Source organism: Monomorium pharaonis, chromosome 10 (assembly GCF_013373865.1).
Source record: "Monomorium pharaonis isolate MP-MQ-018 chromosome 10, ASM1337386v2, whole genome shotgun sequence".
NCBI classification, from domain to species: Eukaryota; Metazoa; Arthropoda; class Insecta; order Hymenoptera; family Formicidae; genus Monomorium; species Monomorium pharaonis.
In genome coordinates this window covers 11,589,482-11,609,252 of record NC_050476.1, presented here as the reverse complement: position 1 = coordinate 11,609,252, position 19,771 = coordinate 11,589,482, and the positions used below count along the sequence as shown (strand labels likewise).

The 19,771-nt window shown below is 34.3% G+C and overlaps 3 protein-coding genes across 3 annotated transcripts; 2 read left to right on the top strand and 1 right to left on the bottom strand.

Moving 5' to 3' along the window:
- Positions 1 to 662: 662 nt before the first annotated feature.
- On the bottom strand, positions 663 to 2,071 carry LOC118647792. The gene has a single exon (XM_036293303.1). It carries the CDS (start codon positions 2,061 to 2,063, stop codon positions 852 to 854), a length of 1,212 nt encoding a protein of 403 aa, XP_036149196.1. The 5' UTR covers positions 2,064 to 2,071; the 3' UTR covers positions 663 to 851.
- Positions 2,072 to 2,102: 31 nt separating this feature from the next.
- On the top strand, positions 2,103 to 3,546 carry LOC118647791. The gene has a single exon (XM_036293302.1). The coding sequence runs from the start codon at positions 2,138 to 2,140 to the stop codon at positions 3,347 to 3,349; it is 1,212 nt and encodes a 403-aa protein (XP_036149195.1). The 5' UTR covers positions 2,103 to 2,137; the 3' UTR covers positions 3,350 to 3,546.
- Positions 3,547 to 18,724: 15,178 nt separating this feature from the next.
- LOC118647488 lies at positions 18,725 to 19,532 on the top strand. Its single transcript, XM_036292529.1, has 2 exons — positions 18,725 to 19,247; positions 19,404 to 19,532. Exons 1-2 carry the CDS (start codon positions 19,050 to 19,052, stop codon positions 19,530 to 19,532), a joined length of 327 nt encoding a protein of 108 aa, XP_036148422.1. The 5' UTR covers positions 18,725 to 19,049.
- Positions 19,533 to 19,771: the final 239 nt, after the last annotated feature.

Sequence of the window (19,771 nt, the reverse complement as noted above, 5' to 3'; positions counted from 1 at the left end):
TTTTAGTATGCTTTCTAAAATATTATTTAACATATACAGGGTGGGCCATTTTAAAAAATACAGTCAATTTTCTCGTAAACTAAGCGAAATATCGAAAAATGGTTCAGACATGTGTTGCATGGTTTCGAAGGGGCTATAAGATGGTGCCATTGGTTTGACCTTGGATAATCATTTGAGGGTCACGTGAAGGTCACCTCAATTTTTTTAAATGGAACCCCCTATTTTTTATTACATATTCTTGTAGCTGACCTCGAGAGCTTTCCAAAACATTACAGTCAAATGTATTTTCATTGTGTACTTTTCGAGTTATAAAGCTCGAAAGTTGTAACATTTTGATAAAAATACAAAATATCTCTTAAAATATTCACTTTCCGATAGTCTTATTTTACATGCTCCGACTAATCAAGGCAAGATACGAACGCGGATCCAGCCAGTCAAGGCAAGATACGAACGCGGATCCAGCCAGTCAAGGCAAGATACGAACGCGGATCCAGCCAGTCAAGGCAAGATACGAACACTGATCCAGCCAGTCAAGGCAAGATACGAACACTGATCCAGCCAGTCAAGGCAAGATACGAACACTGATCCAGCCAGTCAAGGCAAGATACGAACACTGATCCAGCCAGTCAAGGCAAGATACGAACGCGGATCCAGCCAGTCAAGGCAAGATACGAACACTGATCCAGCCAGTCAAGGCAAGATACGAACGCGGATCCAGCCAGTCAAGGCAAGATACGAACACGGATCCAGCCAGTCAAGGCAAGATCGTTGATGGTTCTGTCAACTAAAGTAAGATCAAGAAGAATCCCGCCACCGAAGGCAAAATCGAGAATGATCCAGTCAATAAAGATTTATCGAATCAATTGTTCGAAGTTGTCTCCATTGGCTTGGATACATAATGCCAACCTATCTTGGAAATGTCTTACTGTCTTGAGTAACATATCGCGCGTTATTCTTCTGCAAGCTTCTCGTATCCTTTCTATCATATTTTCTCTTGTTGTAGGCGTTTGCTCGTACACGACATTTTTCAGGTATCCCCATAAGAAAAAGTCGGGCGACGTCAGATCAGGAGATCGTGCAGGCCACGCGACGGGGCCACCTCGTCCAATCCATCTGTCATTATACGTTTCATTCAGGTAATCTCTCACATATCTTGTATAGTGAGGTGGCGCGCCATCGAGTTGTATCCATAACCTCTGGCGTGTTTGCAGGTCAACGTTTTCAAGTAATTGTGGTAAATCATCTCTAAGAAATGCCAGAAAGTTTTCCCCGTTGACATTTCCGTCAAAGAAATAGGGACCAATCAAATACCCATTCACAATTCCGCACCAAACATTGATACTCCAACGATTCTGATTATCTATTGGTCTATGCCAATGGGGATTAACATCTGACCAATAGTGACAATTATGCCTATTTAGCTCACCATTATTTTTAAATGTCGACTCATCAGAGAACATGACAAAATTGAAAAAATTTTGTTCAGCTCTGATCATTTGTTGTGCCCATTGACAAAATTGGATACGCAATTGCATATCCCTTTGACTCAGAGCTTGTGTCAACGTTATGTGGTAGGGATGGTATTTAAGTTTCTTCATAATCCTCCTAATTGTTGATCTTGGAATACCTAGTTCCCTTGCCAAAATCCGTTGACTAACATGAGGATTGAGATGAATTGCTGCCAGGAGCGTGACCACACGATTGTCATTTTCATCATACACATGATCTTTCCTTTTACGTTTGAGATCACCTTCACGAGCTCTTCGTTCGAGGTTTCGGATTAAAGCAGGATTGGGGTGTCTTTCCCTTTCAGGATACCGATCTCGGTAAACTCGCGAAGCTTCGTGATAATTTAAATGACATTCTCCAAGAATGAGAATAATATCAATGATCTCCGAGGGTGAATAGTCTGGCATTATTTTTTCCGTAGTTGCAAAATCCTTGAGCGATAATGAAGGGATACAATTGATAATTTGTATACAGATTTTTCCTTTAGTAAGTATAATAACCATTTGTGCATTATTATCATATCCCTCTGTATGTCCCTGTAAGATTATCACCATCTCCTTATCTGACGTCGCCCGTTGTTATTTCAGGTATATTCATAAGAAAAAGTCGGGCGACGTCAGATAAGGAGATGGTGATAATCTTACAGGGACATACAGAGGGATATGATAATAATGCACAAATGGTTATTATACTTACTAAAGGAAAAATCTGTATACAAATTATCAATTGTATCCCTTCATTATCGCTCAAGGATTTTGCAACTACGGAAAAAATAATGCCAGACTATTCACCCTCGGAGATCATTGATATTATTCTCATTCTTGGAGAATGTCATTTAAATTATCACGAAGCTTCGCGAGTTTACCGAGATCGGTATCCTGAAAGGGAAAGACACCCCAATCCTGCTTTAATCCGAAACCTCGAACGAAGAGCTCGTGAAGGTGATCTCAAACGTAAAAGGAAAGATCATGTGTATGATGAAAATGACAATCGTGTGGTCACGCTCCTGGCAGCAATTCATCTCAATCCTCATGTTAGTCAACGGATTTTGGCAAGGGAACTAGGTATTCCAAGATCAACAATTAGGAGGATTATGAAGAAACTTAAATACCATCCCTACCACATAACGTTGACACAAGCTCTGAGTCAAAGGGATATGCAATTGCGTATCCAATTTTGTCAATGGGCACAACAAATGATCAGAGCTGAACAAAATTTTTTCAATTTTGTCATGTTCTCTGATGAGTCGACATTTAAAAATAATGGTGAGCTAAATAGGCATAATTGTCACTATTGGTCAGATGTTAATCCCCATTGGCATAGACCAATAGATAATCAGAATCGTTGGAGTATCAATGTTTGGTGCGGAATTGTGAATGGGTATTTGATTGGTCCCTATTTCTTTGACGGAAATGTCAACGGGGAAAACTTTCTGGCATTTCTTAGAGATGATTTACCACAATTACTTGAAAACGTTGACCTGCAAACACGCCAGAGGTTATGGATACAACTCGATGGCGCGCCACCTCACTATACAAGATATGTGAGAGATTACCTGAATGAAACGTATAATGACAGATGGATTGGACGAGGTGGCCCCGTCGCGTGGCCTGCACGATCTCCTGATCTGACGTCGCCCGACTTTTTCTTATGGGGATACCTGAAAAATGTCGTGTACGAGCAAACGCCTACAACAAGAGAAAATATGATAGAAAGGATACGAGAAGCTTGCAGAAGAATAACGCGCGATATGTTACTCAAGACAGTAAGACATTTCCAAGATAGGTTGGCATTATGTATCCAAGCCAATGGAGACAACTTCGAACAATTGATTCGATAAATCTTTATTGACTGGATCATTCTCGATTTTGCCTTCGGTGGCGGGATTCTTCTTGATCTTACTTTAGTTGACAGAACCATCAACGATCTTGCCTTGACTGGCTGGATCCGTGTTCGTATCTTGCCTTGACTGGCTGGATCCGCGTTCGTATCTTGCCTTGACTGGCTGGATCAGTGTTCGTATCTTGCCTTGACTGGCTGGATCCGCGTTCGTATCTTGCCTTGACTGGCTGGATCAGTGTTCGTATCTTGCCTTGACTGGCTGGATCAGTGTTCGTATCTTGCCTTGACTGGCTGGATCAGTGTTCGTATCTTGCCTTGACTGGCTGGATCAGTGTTCGTATCTTGCCTTGACTGGCTGGATCCGCGTTCGTATCTTGCCTTGACTGGCTGGATCCGCGTTCGTATCTTGCCTTGACTGGCTGGATCCGCGTTCGTATCTTGCCTTGATTAGTCGGAGCATGTAAAATAAGACTATCGGAAAGTGAATATTTTAAGAGATATTTTGTATTTTTATCAAAATGTTACAACTTTCGAGCTTTATAACTCGAAAAGTACACAATGAAAATACATTTGACTGTAATGTTTTGGAAAGCTCTCGAGGTCAGCTACAAGAATATGTAATAAAAAATAGGGGGTTCCATTTAAAAAAATTGAGGTGACCTTCACGTGACCCTCAAATGATTATCCAAGGTCAAACCAATGGCACCATCTTATAGCCCCTTCGAAACCATGCAACACATGTCTGAACCATTTTTCAATATTTCGCTTAGTTTACGAGAAAATTGACTGTATTTTTTAAAATGGCCCACCCTGTATATAAAATTTTATTTATTTATACATTAAATATTAGAGAAATAAATTTATTTAATATTTTAATATACGTCGTTTTTTATATTAATTTTTTTATAAAAAAAGAAAATGCATCTTATAATTCAATCAAGATAATAATATTTTATGAACATCACTGTTTTTTTAAAAAATAGTATTTAATTTTCTGAAACATTATATTGTACTGAATAATCTCTATTTAATCTTATTCTTTTTGTGAACTTATAAATATTATTTGAAAAAAAAAAATTGATTTTTATAGATTGATCATTCTATAAACTAAACTTAATATACTAATTTTTAATAAGGAAATGCGTCTAAGAATACTTTTGTTTAGTTTTTAATTGCCCACATTACCAGTTGCCTACACAGAGAGAACTGTTTCTTTGAATTTAATATATGTATTTGTTTGAATTATATTTGTTTCACTGGAAAAAATTTATTTCTTACAAAAATTTGATTGTTTCGTTACAATAAATCATATTGTTTGGCGGAATAATCACTATTATTTGAAACAATTTAATAAAATATTTAATTTAAATAAAAACATTATTTGATTCAAATAAGATTCAATCTTATATGGTCGCAGCAGCCGCGATGTAGTTCGCGGACCGCCACTAGGCGACGATACACGTGACACCTTTCTCGTAATGCAATTTACACTTCAAAGGCTATATAAGCAGACCACCCAGGGTGACAAAAAATGCATCAACCTATGACATCGTAGTGAGCTCTTTGGGCCTACGTATTTTTTATTATATCTTAAAGATACATCTTAGTTGTCATGGCTAAATTTTAGTTTCGATAACGAATATTTTTTCTGCATTTAGTAGTAATCACCTATTCGGTCACGAGCTTCTGTCTCCTTGCAAGAAAAATATGTGCTCAAATAGTGTTTTATCGTTGAATAACGTATTAACTTTTCTAAGACTAGAATTTGAATCAAAGAAAAAACTAAATTCTTTCAAAAAATATTTTATTTAAAAGAAACAATTACTTTGTTTAAAAGTCCAAACAATTGTATTTGTTAGTTCAAACATCAGTTTCATTGGCGTATACCAATGAACAAATTTGTTTGACTTAAAGAAAATTTATTAAATCCAAAGAAACTTTTCTCTCTGTGTACACACAGAAAAATAATTACTAATTCCAAGTAAATATGACAAGTTCTAAGTAAATGGTTTCTTACGATATCCGTAAATATTATGATAAACTTGCTGTAAATATCACATTTACTTAAAACATCTTTCTCAATCTTAGTAAGTGTAATACTTCAATAAAGAATATTCACTTCAAACAAATATTCGGTTTACTTACTATCTATAGTACAACGTAAAAAAGAGTATATTTTAATTAAGTTATCACTATTTCTTTAGAAAAGTTAATACGTTATTTGAATTAAATATAAATTTTATTTTTCTGAAATAATTATTTACTTTTTGGAAGCAGAAATTAGAATTGTAAGTTAAATTAAATTATAAACGAAATTTACTTACACAATATATTATTTTGCTAATACACATTGCACACGTGACGCTATGTAAGGGAATTCAGGGGAAACTTAAGTTACTAGGCGAGTTAGAAACGGAACTTTGTTTTTCTTGGATTGGCAGCAATGGAAGCGAGGTTTAGAACGAATACGCAGGGAGCGAGTGGCGTCTTTGCCCGCGAAAGTTGCGTCCGGTTGGAGCAGGTGCTCCGGTATTTTCGGAGTGCGTTGTCCAGGAGTTTGTGCGCGTAGAAGTCGCGGTGCGTCAGGTTTGCGCCCGGACTGATAGTACGACGGCGAGCGGACTAAAGCGGTGCGGTAGTGCCGGTTAATCGGAGCAGCGCCGGGTTTGTTCGGTCACGAGCTGTTTGCGTAATCGCGGAGACCATTTTGAAATTGTCCAACGGCCGCGTGGTCGGCGGCCGAGGCGAAAACCTTTGTGGAATAAAGTGAAATTAAATTAATTTAGTGCTGAAGCGCTCTCGACATTTTATTGGTAGAATCCCTGCCTCTTCCTCTGGAATTGCCGCCAAATTCAAAAGAATTAAAGTCATCGTTTACAGCTATTGCAAACGTGCACATTGCACACGGGATATAATTACGCGCAAACACATTGCACACGTGACGCTATTGCACACGTGCACATTGCAAACATTATATTATTACGCTCATACACATTGCACAAGTGATATCATTACGCTCATACATTTTGAATGCACGATTACAATAACTTTGGGCGCCTTGATTTGAAAATGGTTTTTAAGCTCGACAAAGTTGTATAGATCTTGTTATAGAGCTAACTACTTTAATTTTCGAGATATACCATATTAAAATTATTTAGAAAAGTAGATTAAAAATAATAAGAAAAGTAGGTAGATCTCGTTTTGCATAAAAGTAGCAAACTCATGTGAATTAGTACAAAGCGTGGACACAGCAAAACCATGTGGTAATTGTCATGTGTGCAACTTCAATACCTACAAGTATTAGTGAGGTATTGAATTCGTCTAAACTTATAAGTAAGTTTTATTTCTTGAAAAAGTTTCTTAATTAAATTTATTGAGTAAACAAATTTATTGTAAAATTACTTATTTTAAGAACTTAATTCTTAAAAAATAAATTTAATTGTTCTTTATTCTTTTTATAAATTATAATTTGAAAAAATTTAAAATTTACAAGCATATACCTAAATATTTTATAGTTTTGAAAGGTTATATAAAAACTAATTTTACGGAAGTACACGTCACGAAATTAAACAAAATTATTGGTTGTGGTTCCATCATAGATGGAATTTATAAAATTGAAATACATATATTTTTCTCTAAAGAAAAATATATGGATTTAGAGATAAATAAAAGAGATAAAATAGAAGTTATAGGCAGAATGCAATTAACAGGTAATAAATATTTATTATTAATAGAATTTTACAGAATGATTTTAATTACAAAATTAAATTAAGTTAATTTAAAAAAAATATAATTTGTAAATACTATATTAATTTAAAAAAATTTTACACTGTTTAAAAAAAAAAACTAATTATTTCTCCTATTATTAATACCTTCCAAAAAAAATTTATAGTCGAGCCAGAATATTTAATCGTTGATAGTATAAAAGATGTTAAAAAAATTGAAGGATCTCTTACAGTTGCATCTTTATTAAAAGGTGCTCTTAAACCGAAAAAAAGAAAAATAGAAGAAACGTTACCTTCGCAGGTAAAATAAATAACGTATAATAAACTTATATTTAAAATTAGTAATTACTTTACTGAAGAAAACACAATATTTGATAATCATAATTAAAAAAAAAATTTTAACAGACAAATGATATTAAAAAATTATATATATTAGGAAAAAAGTTAATAATAAGAGTTCAATTTTTAAAAATTTAAAAAAAGCATTACAGTAAATTTAAATTTTAATGTTGTTATGAAAAATTAAAAATTTTTAAATTTAGTTACTTAAAATCATTTAACATTAATTTGGTAATAATTCCTCAATGCAAAATTATAAATAGATTTACTTTTTTAAAAGAGTTAATTTAAATTTTTTTAAAACAAAAAATATAATTATGATTCCGCATAAAAAAAATTTTAAATATTAAAAAATTTTAAAATAAATAATTTTTAATTTATTTAAGAACTATTAAGTCAATAAAATTTAAAATAAAAATATTTAATTTAAAATATGAAATTTTTTTTTGAAAAAAATGACACAAATTAACAATTAACTTTATTCTATAGGAACTACTCATAATAATAACTGTTCGAGTTCTCGATCGCGACGCGATCGTCCCGAAAGAAATACCGGAACTCGCTCACGATTTGAGCGTGCGCCGTGGATAGCACGGATATTTGTATCCGCTGAAGGAACGAGGAGAGGAGCGAAGTGACTTCAAACTGCGATTTAATCATCAACGAGATCAATTATTTATTTTGACTCAATACGGGACTGCGATCGATGTCTCGTGTCGCGCAAAAAAAACAATCGGAAATCTTCTATTCCGTCTCTCTCTAACGCCGCCTGGATCGCGGATCGGAGATCTTGATTAGGCTCGTATCTGAGACTCTCGCGGCAGCGGAAATCTTGTTCGCGATCGAGGCGGAGATCTTGCACGCGAGGCGGTGGACGGTCGCGAGCGCTCCACGATCGTCGACGCATCCAAATAATACAAATACAGTTAACGTGCCGTAACTACGGGAATTGTCGCTCGGCGACGGGAACAAAAAGATTTGACGTTGTGTTGACGCTCTCGGCGGCGCGGAACGATATCTCGAGGCAGCGGGCCGGCGTCGAAAGGAGCTCGAATGGTTTCTCTGTTATCCCGACGGGATAACGCAGCGAAATTATTCGTCGCGCACTTGCACTTGTCCGAACGGCACGTGAGCGAGAACGCGAAGCGGGAAACCAATTTCCCGAGCGAGATACGCGACGATAGAACAGAAGAGCCGACGGCTCTCAAACTTGAGACTATGTCAAATCCCGTCGTTACGATAGGGTGTTTCGACGGAGATCGGCAGATTTAGACTGACTAAACATGCGATGTACCACACCATCCCTTGCTCTCGCTCAGGATATCGCTCACTCGCCACGTTCCAAGCGCTTGCCGGCCACGTGAGGTCCAGGATATCGACGCGTGATGGTGCGCAAACCGATCTCACGCCGCGAGCGAGAGTTGTTGAGATCGACGATTTGTTTGAATCTCAAACAATAACATACAAAATATTTTTTTACAGAGTGAGAGTAAAAGGATAACAAAAGAGATATAATTAAAGTAATTTTGTATTTATAGTTTTAATAATTTATTATCTTAAGTTTCAAGTTTTATTAATATTTCGCAAAACTTATTAACGTTTTTTGAAGATTAATTAAAATTAAAAGATCATTACTCTGAAAAAAAAGTTTAGACAACACAACTTGTATATGATTTATTATAAAGTGTAATTTGATTTGTATAAATAAATAGATTACAAATTAAATTTGAAAATCTTTAATTTAAAAAAAACGTACGTATACATTATTTGCTAAAATTGTAATTATAAAATATTGTCAATGAAAATACAAAATTTGAATAAAAATTATTTCTAAAAATATAACTAAAAAAATAACATTTATAAGAAATTATGTTTTACTAAAAATATAATCTACTAATTTTAATTAATAAAAAATATTTTTTAATATGTAACATAATGTTATTAGAGATTTTTTTAATTCTATATAATTTAATATTAATCTTTTTTTAAAAAATAAAATGGTTTTTTTTTAATTTTAAAGTTTAAAAAAAATAAATTTTTTTAAAATATTTTTTTTAACTTTAAATTGAAGGTGGGATTCAAATAATTTATTAATATAAAATATATGTTTAAAATTATTAAAAAACGAAACAGGGTTAGAATTTTCATTTAAAAGTAAAAAACAAAAACTGATAAATGTATGATAATGTGTGACCTCAAAGAAATTTAATTGACTTTTTAATAAAAGATATGTAAACTATATTATAATTGACTATGCTTTAAGTCCCATACAGCAACGAAAAATTACAAACAAAAGAAAAAACTTGACAATGAAATATTGTAATATTGCATGGACGTTGAGAAATGTTTTTGCAATGTTACTGCAAGCTAGCGGCAAGACTGAAATGTCCGCCCTGAGAAATATTACAATGTAAGACTATTGTAATGTTACGGTGCAATGTATTTGATGCATTGAAACGCGTTACTATAAATATACAAAACGCTTTAAATTTAGTAGATAAACTTTGAGAAAACAAAAAGAAAAAAATATATAAAAAGAAATTCGTTGCAATTTGTGTAACTTTATAATCTTTTGGCATACAAAATTCGGAAAAAAAGGGATTAAAGCTTATGCAATAAATATTTTTAAAAATTTCTATGGAATAATAAATATATTATCATAGATTACCTATTTAAAAATAAAATAAATTAAAAGCATAGTAAAAAAGTAGAAAATTATTTTTACATTTTATATAAAAATAAAAACTAAAACAATATTCTATTATTTAAATAGCATTAGTTCAGTTATTGTCAAAAGCAATAAAATTAATGAAAACATACAGGGGCTCTATTCTTGAATTCATTCGCAAGAGAAACGTATTCGCAAATTCTGATCTTACAGAAAAGTTGGAAATTTATTGGCTATCGTATGGCTATTAACCAATAAACTTGCAACTTTTCTGTTAGAGCGAGTACTTGCGTATACGTTTCTCTTGCGAATGAATTCAAGAATCGAGCCCCAGGAATTTCTTAGCATTAATATTTTTAGCCGATTTATTGTACTTTTTGAGATTTATAATAGAACAGTAAATTGAACGATTTTTCCAAAAAAATATTAAAATTGTTATTTATGATAATTTCATTTTTGTAATTGAAAAATTGTTTAATTTATTGTTCTATTATAAAGCTAAACAATATTATAATCTTTGTTATAGATATTGCACACTATTCAAATATTTAAATCTTAAAAAAATATTTAAAAATGTCACAAATGTCTTCTTACATGAAGTTACACGTATATTGGAAAACTTGATGCATATTTTTTAATATGTATGTTTTCGGAATTTTAAAAAATTTCTGCAACATTAATAGAACGTTATGGCGTAATATTAATATTGCAGGTTTCTGAAACTACTCTGCAATATTACATTGCAACTCGTAATATTTTAACGTTGCAGCAATGTTGCTGAAAGCTTTTTTGTTGTATGGGGTAAAATTTAATTAAATTATAGCAAAATTCATAAAAGTAACACATTAACCCACAATGACTATATTTTTAGATTTGAATTAAAGAGAAAATTATTAAAGTGTTTATGATTTTATAGTAAATATGTTTCAGTATATATATATATATATATATATATATATATATATATATATATTTATAGATAGAACGAATGAAAGATAGAGAGAGAGAGAAAATGAAAGAAAAAGAATGAGAAAGAGAGAGAATTAGTTATTGAGAAAGAATGTGAGAGAGGTAGACGTTTTGAGATTGAAATTGAATTTGTTAAATCCGTGCGTTTATATTCTATAAATTTACTTACACTTACGATTGATTTTTGAAATTTATTTTTCAGTATTGTAGATTATATTTATTTTGTAAGAAATAAAAAAATACTATTTTTAGTACGCATAATAATATATCTAGAAAGGAATGTGTTATATTTCTTGAACATACGTATTATAACGTGTTTCATTATCATTAAATGATTTACAAAAAAGATAATCTAAAAAAGAATACTTGTATGTTGAAAATAATTTTTAATGTATGTATGAAAATAAATACTCTGTAAATCAACATCGTTGAAAATTCGAGAAAATAAATGGAAATACATTGGCTTGAAGGGATATACATAATAATTAACAGTGTATTTATTTAAATAACAATAAGTTAAATAAATAAAATAATCTTGCAGTGACTATAAACTAATTCAATATTGAAAATTACTAAAAAACAGTGAATAATAAATGATTATCACAGTTATATGTTTTTCTTTGTGAATTATTGAATATCCACTGATTAATAATTTGAGTTTATATTATTTCTAAATTTTAAAATTACAGAATTTGAATAATGTGGGAATTATTGGAAATGAGTACTCTTTGATTTCACAATCTGACTTTATTCGGACTTCAAGAGAGTCTTCTACATGGCTCGATCGCTCTTCTGCCGACTCTCACACACACACTTGCTCGTGCGTTCGCAAAGTTGTTCGCTTTTCGCCTCGCATTGCACTCGCTACACTCTATTGGCCGCTACGCCTCGAACCCTATTGGCCGCTACGCATAGAACAAACCCTACATTTCGGCCATACCTGACTGACTATTTGTCCCGAATGGTCATTATTCGTTTGACCAGGGTTTCATGAATTCCGCGCAAGTACTAGTGATGCCCGGGCCTTCGCCTGGGCTGGCTCGTTTTACATCGTAGGTATCGTTGCTTTTTGTTTTTATTACGCTATATGGGTTTAAGTATTTTGCACGTAGTTTTCGTCCTGGAGTCATTTGAGTACGTTTAATAGCGACTAATTCGTCGACTTGATATTTTCGTGGTGTTTTACGATGTTTGTTGAATGTTTTACAATTTTCTTGTTGCGTTCTTCGTATTTGATCCTTTGCTTTTATTCGAAGTTTGGAGCGTTCTTCATTAAATTTTTCTCGCCATTCTTGTTCTAATATTTCTTTTAGCTGTATATTTTCTTCACTTCTCATTTTTACGCCTGTGAGCAGTTCAAATGGAGTTACGCCTATGCTTCTTTGAGTGGAATTTAAAATGTTCTGTAGTTGGCTTACAAAGCAATACCATTTTGTAGGGTCTTTAAGTGATAATTTGGTAAGTATTGGTATTATTGTCCGGTTGATTCTTTCAGCTTGTCCGTTTGCTCTCGGTAATCCCGTTGTGATAAGTATATGTTTGATTCCTTTGTCGTGGCAATAGTCGCTAAACTCCTTTAAAGAGAAAGCGGTTCCTCTGTCTGAAATGATGTATGCTGGATTGCCACATACTTGTCGTTGTAGTTCTAATTTTTGAATTACTTCTCGTGATGTCGTGCTCTTGGTTGGATATAGCCAAGTGAATTTTGTAAAGCTGTCTATGACGACTAAAATGTGGTTGTAATTTTTGCTTGTAGATTCTAAGGGACCTAAATGATCCATATGATATGTATGTAAAGGCACATCGCCTTTGGGTATTGGGTTGAGTTGACCTTCTTGTTTGCCTGATTTCCGATTGGCTAAAATACATGGAACACAATTTGTTATCCTATCCTCTATTTTCTTTTTCAAATTTGGTATGAAATATTCTTGTTGAATGATGTCCTCTGTTCTCTTTGCTGAGAGATGACTCTTTCCGTGAATCATTCGTATTATTTCGTTCTGCATTAGTTCGGGAACAACTAATAAATCTCTACCGTCTTTAAATTTATAGAGTATTTCTTCTTTTATGCTGTAGTCGTCACAAGATGTTGCTTTTAGTGTTTTCATCAAGGCTTTTAGATTGGGATCTTCTTTTTGAGCAGTCTTTATTCTTGCTAAGATATTACCTTCTATTATTGTCATGATGGCGTTTCTGCTTAACGCATCTACATGTTTCATTCGGCTATTTGGCCTATGCTCCAACGTGTAATTGAATTCTTCTAGTTTTTCAGCCCATCGCCAGATCTTTGGTAAAACTTCTTTCTTTTTCATTGTTTGCGTAAACGCTATGCAATCCGTTATTATTTTAAATTTTAACCCTAGGAGATATATGCGGAATTTTTCGAGGGCATCTATTACAGCTATAACTTCCATTTCATAACTTTTGTATTTTCCTTCGGTCGGTGTTGTTTTATGACTCATGTATTGGATGGGATGTAAGTTGTTGTCCGTCGGTGATCACTGTAATAGGATTGGGCCTATTCCATTTTGACAGGCATCCGTGTATAGTTCCGTTTCGAGTGTTGGGTAGAAAATTTGTAGGATGGGTTCATTGCTTAATATCTGCCTCAAATCTGCTTGTTGAAAGCTGTTCTTTCTGTTTCTTTAAATTCGAAAGTTTTATCTTTACGTAACATGTCGCTTAGTGGTTTTGCAATTATAGAATATCCTTCGACAAATTTCCGAAAGTAGCCTGCAAGACCAAGGAAGGATTGGATTTGTTTTACCGTCGTTGGTTCTGGGAATCCTAACACTGCTTTTATTTTGTCTGGAGAGGGAGACACTGATCCGTTCTCTATTATCTGTCCTAGGAATTCAATACGCGTTTGCATAAACTTACATTTTTTTATATTTAATTCTAGATCGTAGTCGCGGGCTACCTCTAGTACAGTTTCTAATTTTTCTAGAGCTTGGTTTAAGTTGGTTGCTAAAATGATAACGTCGTCCATGTATAATGTCATTATCCCAGTATTAACTAACGGTCAAAAAATATAATTAATAAATCGTTGAAACACTGGGGGAGAGTTAGACAAGCCAAAAGGGGCTTTTAAAAATTGATATTGTCCTTCGTGTGTAACAAAGGCGGTATATTTTCGACTTTCTTTATCTACTTCTACATGAAAGAATCCATTTTTAAGGTCTAATGTACTGAACACTCGTGCATTCTTTAGCTTGTCTATCTCATCCTCTATTAGGGGTAACGGGTATCTATCGCGTTCTATAATACGATTGAGTGGACGATAGTCAATACAAACTCGCAGGGATCCATCCTTTTTTCTTACCACTACTATCGGGCTCGCATACTCTGAAACGCATGGTTCGATGATGCCCTCTTTAATCCACTCCTGCACCTGTTTCTCGACAATTTTCTTTTCTGGGATTGCTAACCTTCGGGATCTTTGGCAAATTGGTTTTTCGTCTTTGAGCGTAATCTTAAGTTTAATGTCTGTTGACTTGCGTTTCCGGTTTGTATATGTTTATCATATTCTCGACTCGCCTTCTTATTTCTATGTCTGGTATAGTTTCGACGTCTGCTCGTGATTCTTCTGAAACATTAATATTTGCTAGAAAATTCGTTGTTGGTTTTTTACAAACTATCACGTCATTTTGTTCGAATCTTAATTCAGCTTGATCTAAGATATTCCTGCCTATAACTACTTCTATGTTTATTGACTTATTTGGTACTATATATCGTTACATATACGTTATATATAACGTTAGAGGGTAATCTTCGTTATTAATGTAAACAATAGTTTGGAAATATCCTAGTGTTTCAGCTTGATCTAAGATATTCCTGCCTATAACTACTTCTATGTTTATTGACTTATTTGGTACTATATATCGTTATATATACGTTATATATAACGTTAGAGGGTAATCTTCGTTATTAATGTAAACAATAGTTTGGAAATATCCTAGTGTTTTAGATTCTCCGCCTCCGAAGCCAGAGAATATTCGCGTCGACGGAACAAGCGCGTGCTTATCTATTTTTTCTAATACGTCTTCTCTAACTAAGCTAATCGGGCTTCCCGTGTCCATAAGAGCTTGTAAGTTAACATTATCGATAACAATATTTTTGAGTACATTTGTTGATGATATGTTTACCAAATTGACTGTTTGTTCTGGATCTGATGCTCCCCTGCTTTTCTTTTTATCTTCACAGTTTCTTGCTTCGTGGCCGAATTTGTTGCAGCTGAAGTATTTTTTTCCCAACATCTTCTTGTCGCAGTTTCTTGAATGGTGTCCACTCGCGCCACAGTTGAAACAGCGTATCTTCGTTTTTTTCATCTTTCTGTTCGTCGGCTTTCTTCTTTTTTCCTTCGAAGAACCTTTTCCCGAAGTTCCTCCCTGATTCGTCTCGGTTCTTGGAATATTTCGGTGCCTTTTCTGGATGGCTCTTTTTTACTTTTTCGTAGGTAGTGAGTTTATCTTTAAATTCTTTTATAGTCTTTGCTCCGTAGAGGATTATTTTATTACTTATCTCATCATTGATGCCGTCGATTACATATTCAATTAATGCATCCGCTTCTATGGCACCTTTCGAGGCTAGCTCTCTCATAACCAAGAAATATTCTTGTAGTGTTTCTTCTTTCTCTATTTTACGTTTTTCAAGCATCTTATGCAGCTCTGCGCTACTGATTTTTGTAAAAAATTCTTCCGTCAGAGCGTTCTTTAACTTTTTCCACGTTTTAATAACATTTTCACTTTGTATGAATAACTTAGCGACGCCTTTCAAAGATTTTTTTGCGAAGACTACCTTCTGTAAGTCGTTCTATCCGAACATCACGGTTGCTTCCTCAAAATCATTTATCCATCGTTCAACGGGGTAAGCATTCGTTCCATTAAACGAGCGGACGGAATCTTCAACGTCTCTATAACTCAAAACAAACTGTTTACTGTTATGATTCATATCTCTTCATCCTCTGCTTCTTTCCGGTTGGTCGCTAGTTGTTTGCGTCCCATTCATATCTCCCTCTTCGTTGTCTTTACTGCTCTCGTTCGCGTCTTCTTCTTCGTTATCCTCACTTTCGTCGTCCTGATCATCTAACGTTGTGTGTTGATTCCCTGAGGGAATTTATGTCCGTAAGAGCTCTTACTATTCTTTCTCTTAATTGTTCGGCATTACCTGTATATTCAATGCCCAGGACATTGCATATTGATATTAGATCTCCTACTGAGAAACGTACGGCATACTGCAGCTTGGCTCTGAATTCGGGTGAATCGTCATGGAATTCGAAGCCACTGAATTCACGTAAACGTCGTCGGTTGTTTCGATCTCCGTCTTCTTCGAAAACAAGAAGATGCATTGCGGTGATTATTGTTTTAGATGCGGTGTTTATTTTTTGTTTTATTGATGGTTGTTGGCCCCACGTTTCCATGTTGCAGACGTCTTCTTTCTTTTCGTCTTTCTTTGTCCTTCTTCGTCTTTTCACTTCCTTCGTCGTGTTCTTAACGTCTTGAGTCTAACGTCTTTCGTCTAACCTCTTTTGTCGTCTTTTATCCTTTCTCTTTTCCAGAATCACTTCCGAATTTTTTTTTTTTGAAGTATCCCGGACGAGCCCCCAATTACTGTGGGAGTTATTGGAAATGAGTGCTCTTTGATTTCACAATCTGACTTTATTCGGACTTCAAGAGAGTCTTCTACATGGCTCGATCGCTCTTCTGCCGACTCTCACACACACCAGCGATCGCAGATTGCGGCTCCGGCAGCACAACGGTCGCATGGGGAGGGGATAGCTAGTAACTCTAGCAACACGACCGCATATGCGTTCAACCCGCTTGAGCACGCTGCAACGTCTCGACATTCTCGGCAGGTCTCGGCTACCGTCGAGAGCGTTCGGCTCGTGTGAGACAGACTCTTCTCTCTCGCGCGCTGAATATTTCTCGATAGCCCGACGGCGAATTTCCTTCGCCACGAGTTGACACTTGACGATGTATGCGTGTGTATATACATATATATATATAAAATTATGTACACACACACACACACACACACACACACACACACACACACACACACACACACACACACACACACACACACACACACACACACATATACGAGCCCTTATAACATTATAAGGTCTCGTATTTATAACTCGTTTATAACTTTATACAAAATTACTTAATTTGTACTAGCATGTAAATTATATGTAAATTAATTGAATTAATTGCATTACTACATTTATTAAGATTAGTAAACGTCTAAATCAAAACTATATATTTTTTCTTTTTTCTAATTCTGCCATTCAGCTCTTTAAAATTTGATTATTATATCTAGATGCAACAATAATAAAAAAATTATAAATTAAAACAAAACTTTTTAAAAACTTAATATAAAAGTAATAGATCCTATAATTTAATATCCTAAAATGTTCTTTTTGAAGAATGAAGATATCAAGAATCTCTAATATAATGTGTAATCTTTAAAAAAAATTTAAATTATGGGCCATTTTTTATAGATCAAATCATGCTTTTTCAAAATCACAAAATTTTCTAACGCCACGTAATTTTCCAAATTACGTGATTTTTTTAAATTACGTACCGATTTGGAACAATTTGTTACGTGATAATTATGCCATTAATTACTTTACTTTTACGTGATTTCGTGATGTGATTCATTAAGTGTTTTAAATACGTGTTTTTTTACAGTATAGGGTACGCAAGCCTGCACGTTCCGGATTATACATTTGTGATCCAAACTGCTTTTACAAGATGTTTTTTGAGGTTAGGAAAAAATGAGCCAATTCAGCAATTCTGACCTTGAATTTGGATTCAGCGGGTCAAAATACATAAAGATAGACTATTTTGTTCCGCCGGACCAACATTATAAAAAAAATTTTTTTTTGAGGTTAGGATAAAATGAGCCAATTCAGCAATTCTGACCTTGGATTCGGTTTCAACGGGTCAAAATACATAAGGATTGACTAGTCTGGTCCGCCGGACCAATATTTAAAAAAAATTTTTTTGAAGTTAGGAAATGCGAGCTAACTTTGCAATTCTAACCTTGGATTCGGATTCAGCAGGTCAAAATACATAAGGATTGACTTGTCTGGTCCGCCGGACCAATATTTAAAAAAAATTTTTTTGAGGTTAGGAAATGCGAGCTAACTTTGCAATTCTAACCTTGGATTCGGATTCAGCGGGTCGAAATACATAAGGATTGACTAGTCTAGTCCGCCGGATCAACCACTTTTTTTGTGTGTGCCTGTGTTATTAAAGCAGAGTGTTACTACGGGGAGCGTCCCAGATGCGCACAATAATAAACGGACACAGCAGGCTGAGTGAAACGGACACAGTAACAAACGGACACAGACCAAACGGACACAGTAACAAACGGACACAGACCAAATGCGCACAAAGTGAAACGGACACAGTGCGAAATGGACACAGTAACAAACGGAGACAGACCAAATGCGCACAGAGCGAAACGGACACAGTGCGAAACGGACACAGACCAAATGCGCACGGACCAAATGCACACGGACCAAATGCGCACACTGCACATGCGCACACTGCACGTGCGCACGGACCAAATGCAATCCATGTACACTGCAAGCAGAGTAAAGTCCACATAGGTTAGCGACTTGGACGGGGTGGGTGCGGGAGGGGGGCCGAAGGCCTTAATCTGTAAACATTAATTGGTTAGATGGCAATACCGTTACGTCCCTGAATTTCACGGAGTGGGAATGAAACCAAGCAATAGGAGATAACCCCGCGTTAGCGGACCAGAGCCCCGAACAGTCCGCTAACGCGGGGTTCCACTGTATATATGTTTCCAGATGGTACAGCGATTGCAGATTCTAGTACTGCAAGCGATTTGGTTTTGGATATGAAAGGTAAAAGTTCAAATAAACATATTATCAAACAAGATAATACAATATTATTTTGCTTTCAGATCAACATTTATGGTCTCGTAATGAAACATTATTACTCATTAATTTATACAAAGAGTATATGGAAATGTTCAACAATCTAAAAATTAGTTCAAAACAATGTTGGAATTATTTATCGAAAAAAATGGCAAAATCAGGATACCAGATATCTGCAATAAAATGTTCGACAAAATTTCAATGTCTGAAACGAACGTACGAAGTTATTACCGATCATAACAAGAAATCAGGAAACAATAGGAGAAATTGGGAATATTATGAGGTATATTATTATTTAGTAGTAATACAATTTATATTAAATGTAATTATATTTAGTTTAGATTGAAGTAGACTGCTTTTTTGCTATAAAAACCTATTAATCTAACTTTTAACTTGTTATTATTAAATATTTTACAAGCAAAGACAATTTTTCCGATAGATTATGCATGAGATATTTGGGACTAAACCTTGGGTTGAACCAATAGCGACAGCTGGGAGTGGCATAACTGATAATAACGATGCGAATGAAAATAAAGAAAATGATAATCCGGGAAAATCAGGTGCTTAATTATATAAAATATAATAATTGTATATTATAATTTTTAAATTACATATTGTTATAATAAGTTATTAAACAATTAAATAATTATAAAATCTGTAAAAAATGATATAAAAATATCTGCACTAATTAAATTTTTTAAATTACAATTTATATTATACTATTGTATGTATTGTTGGGTAGTATGCTCTTTTTATAATTATTAACTTTGTAATTATCAACTTTATTTACAGAAATGAGAAAACAAA

Bases quoted from the DNA above. Each gene is read 5' to 3' on its own strand.
- LOC118647792 (XM_036293303.1), bottom strand. From the start codon at position 2,063: ATGGTGATAATCTTACAGGGACATACAGAGGGATATGATAATAATGCA.
- LOC118647791 (XM_036293302.1), top strand. From the start codon at position 2,138: ATGGTGATAATCTTACAGGGACATACAGAGGGATATGATAATAATGCA.
- LOC118647488 (XM_036292529.1), top strand. From the start codon at position 19,050: ATGGAAATGTTCAACAATCTAAAAATTAGTTCAAAACAATGTTGGAAT. The intron at 19,248-19,403 runs GTATATTATTAT...TTTTTCCGATAG, and splicing joins GAAATTGGGAATATTATGAG to ATTATGCATGAGATATTTGG.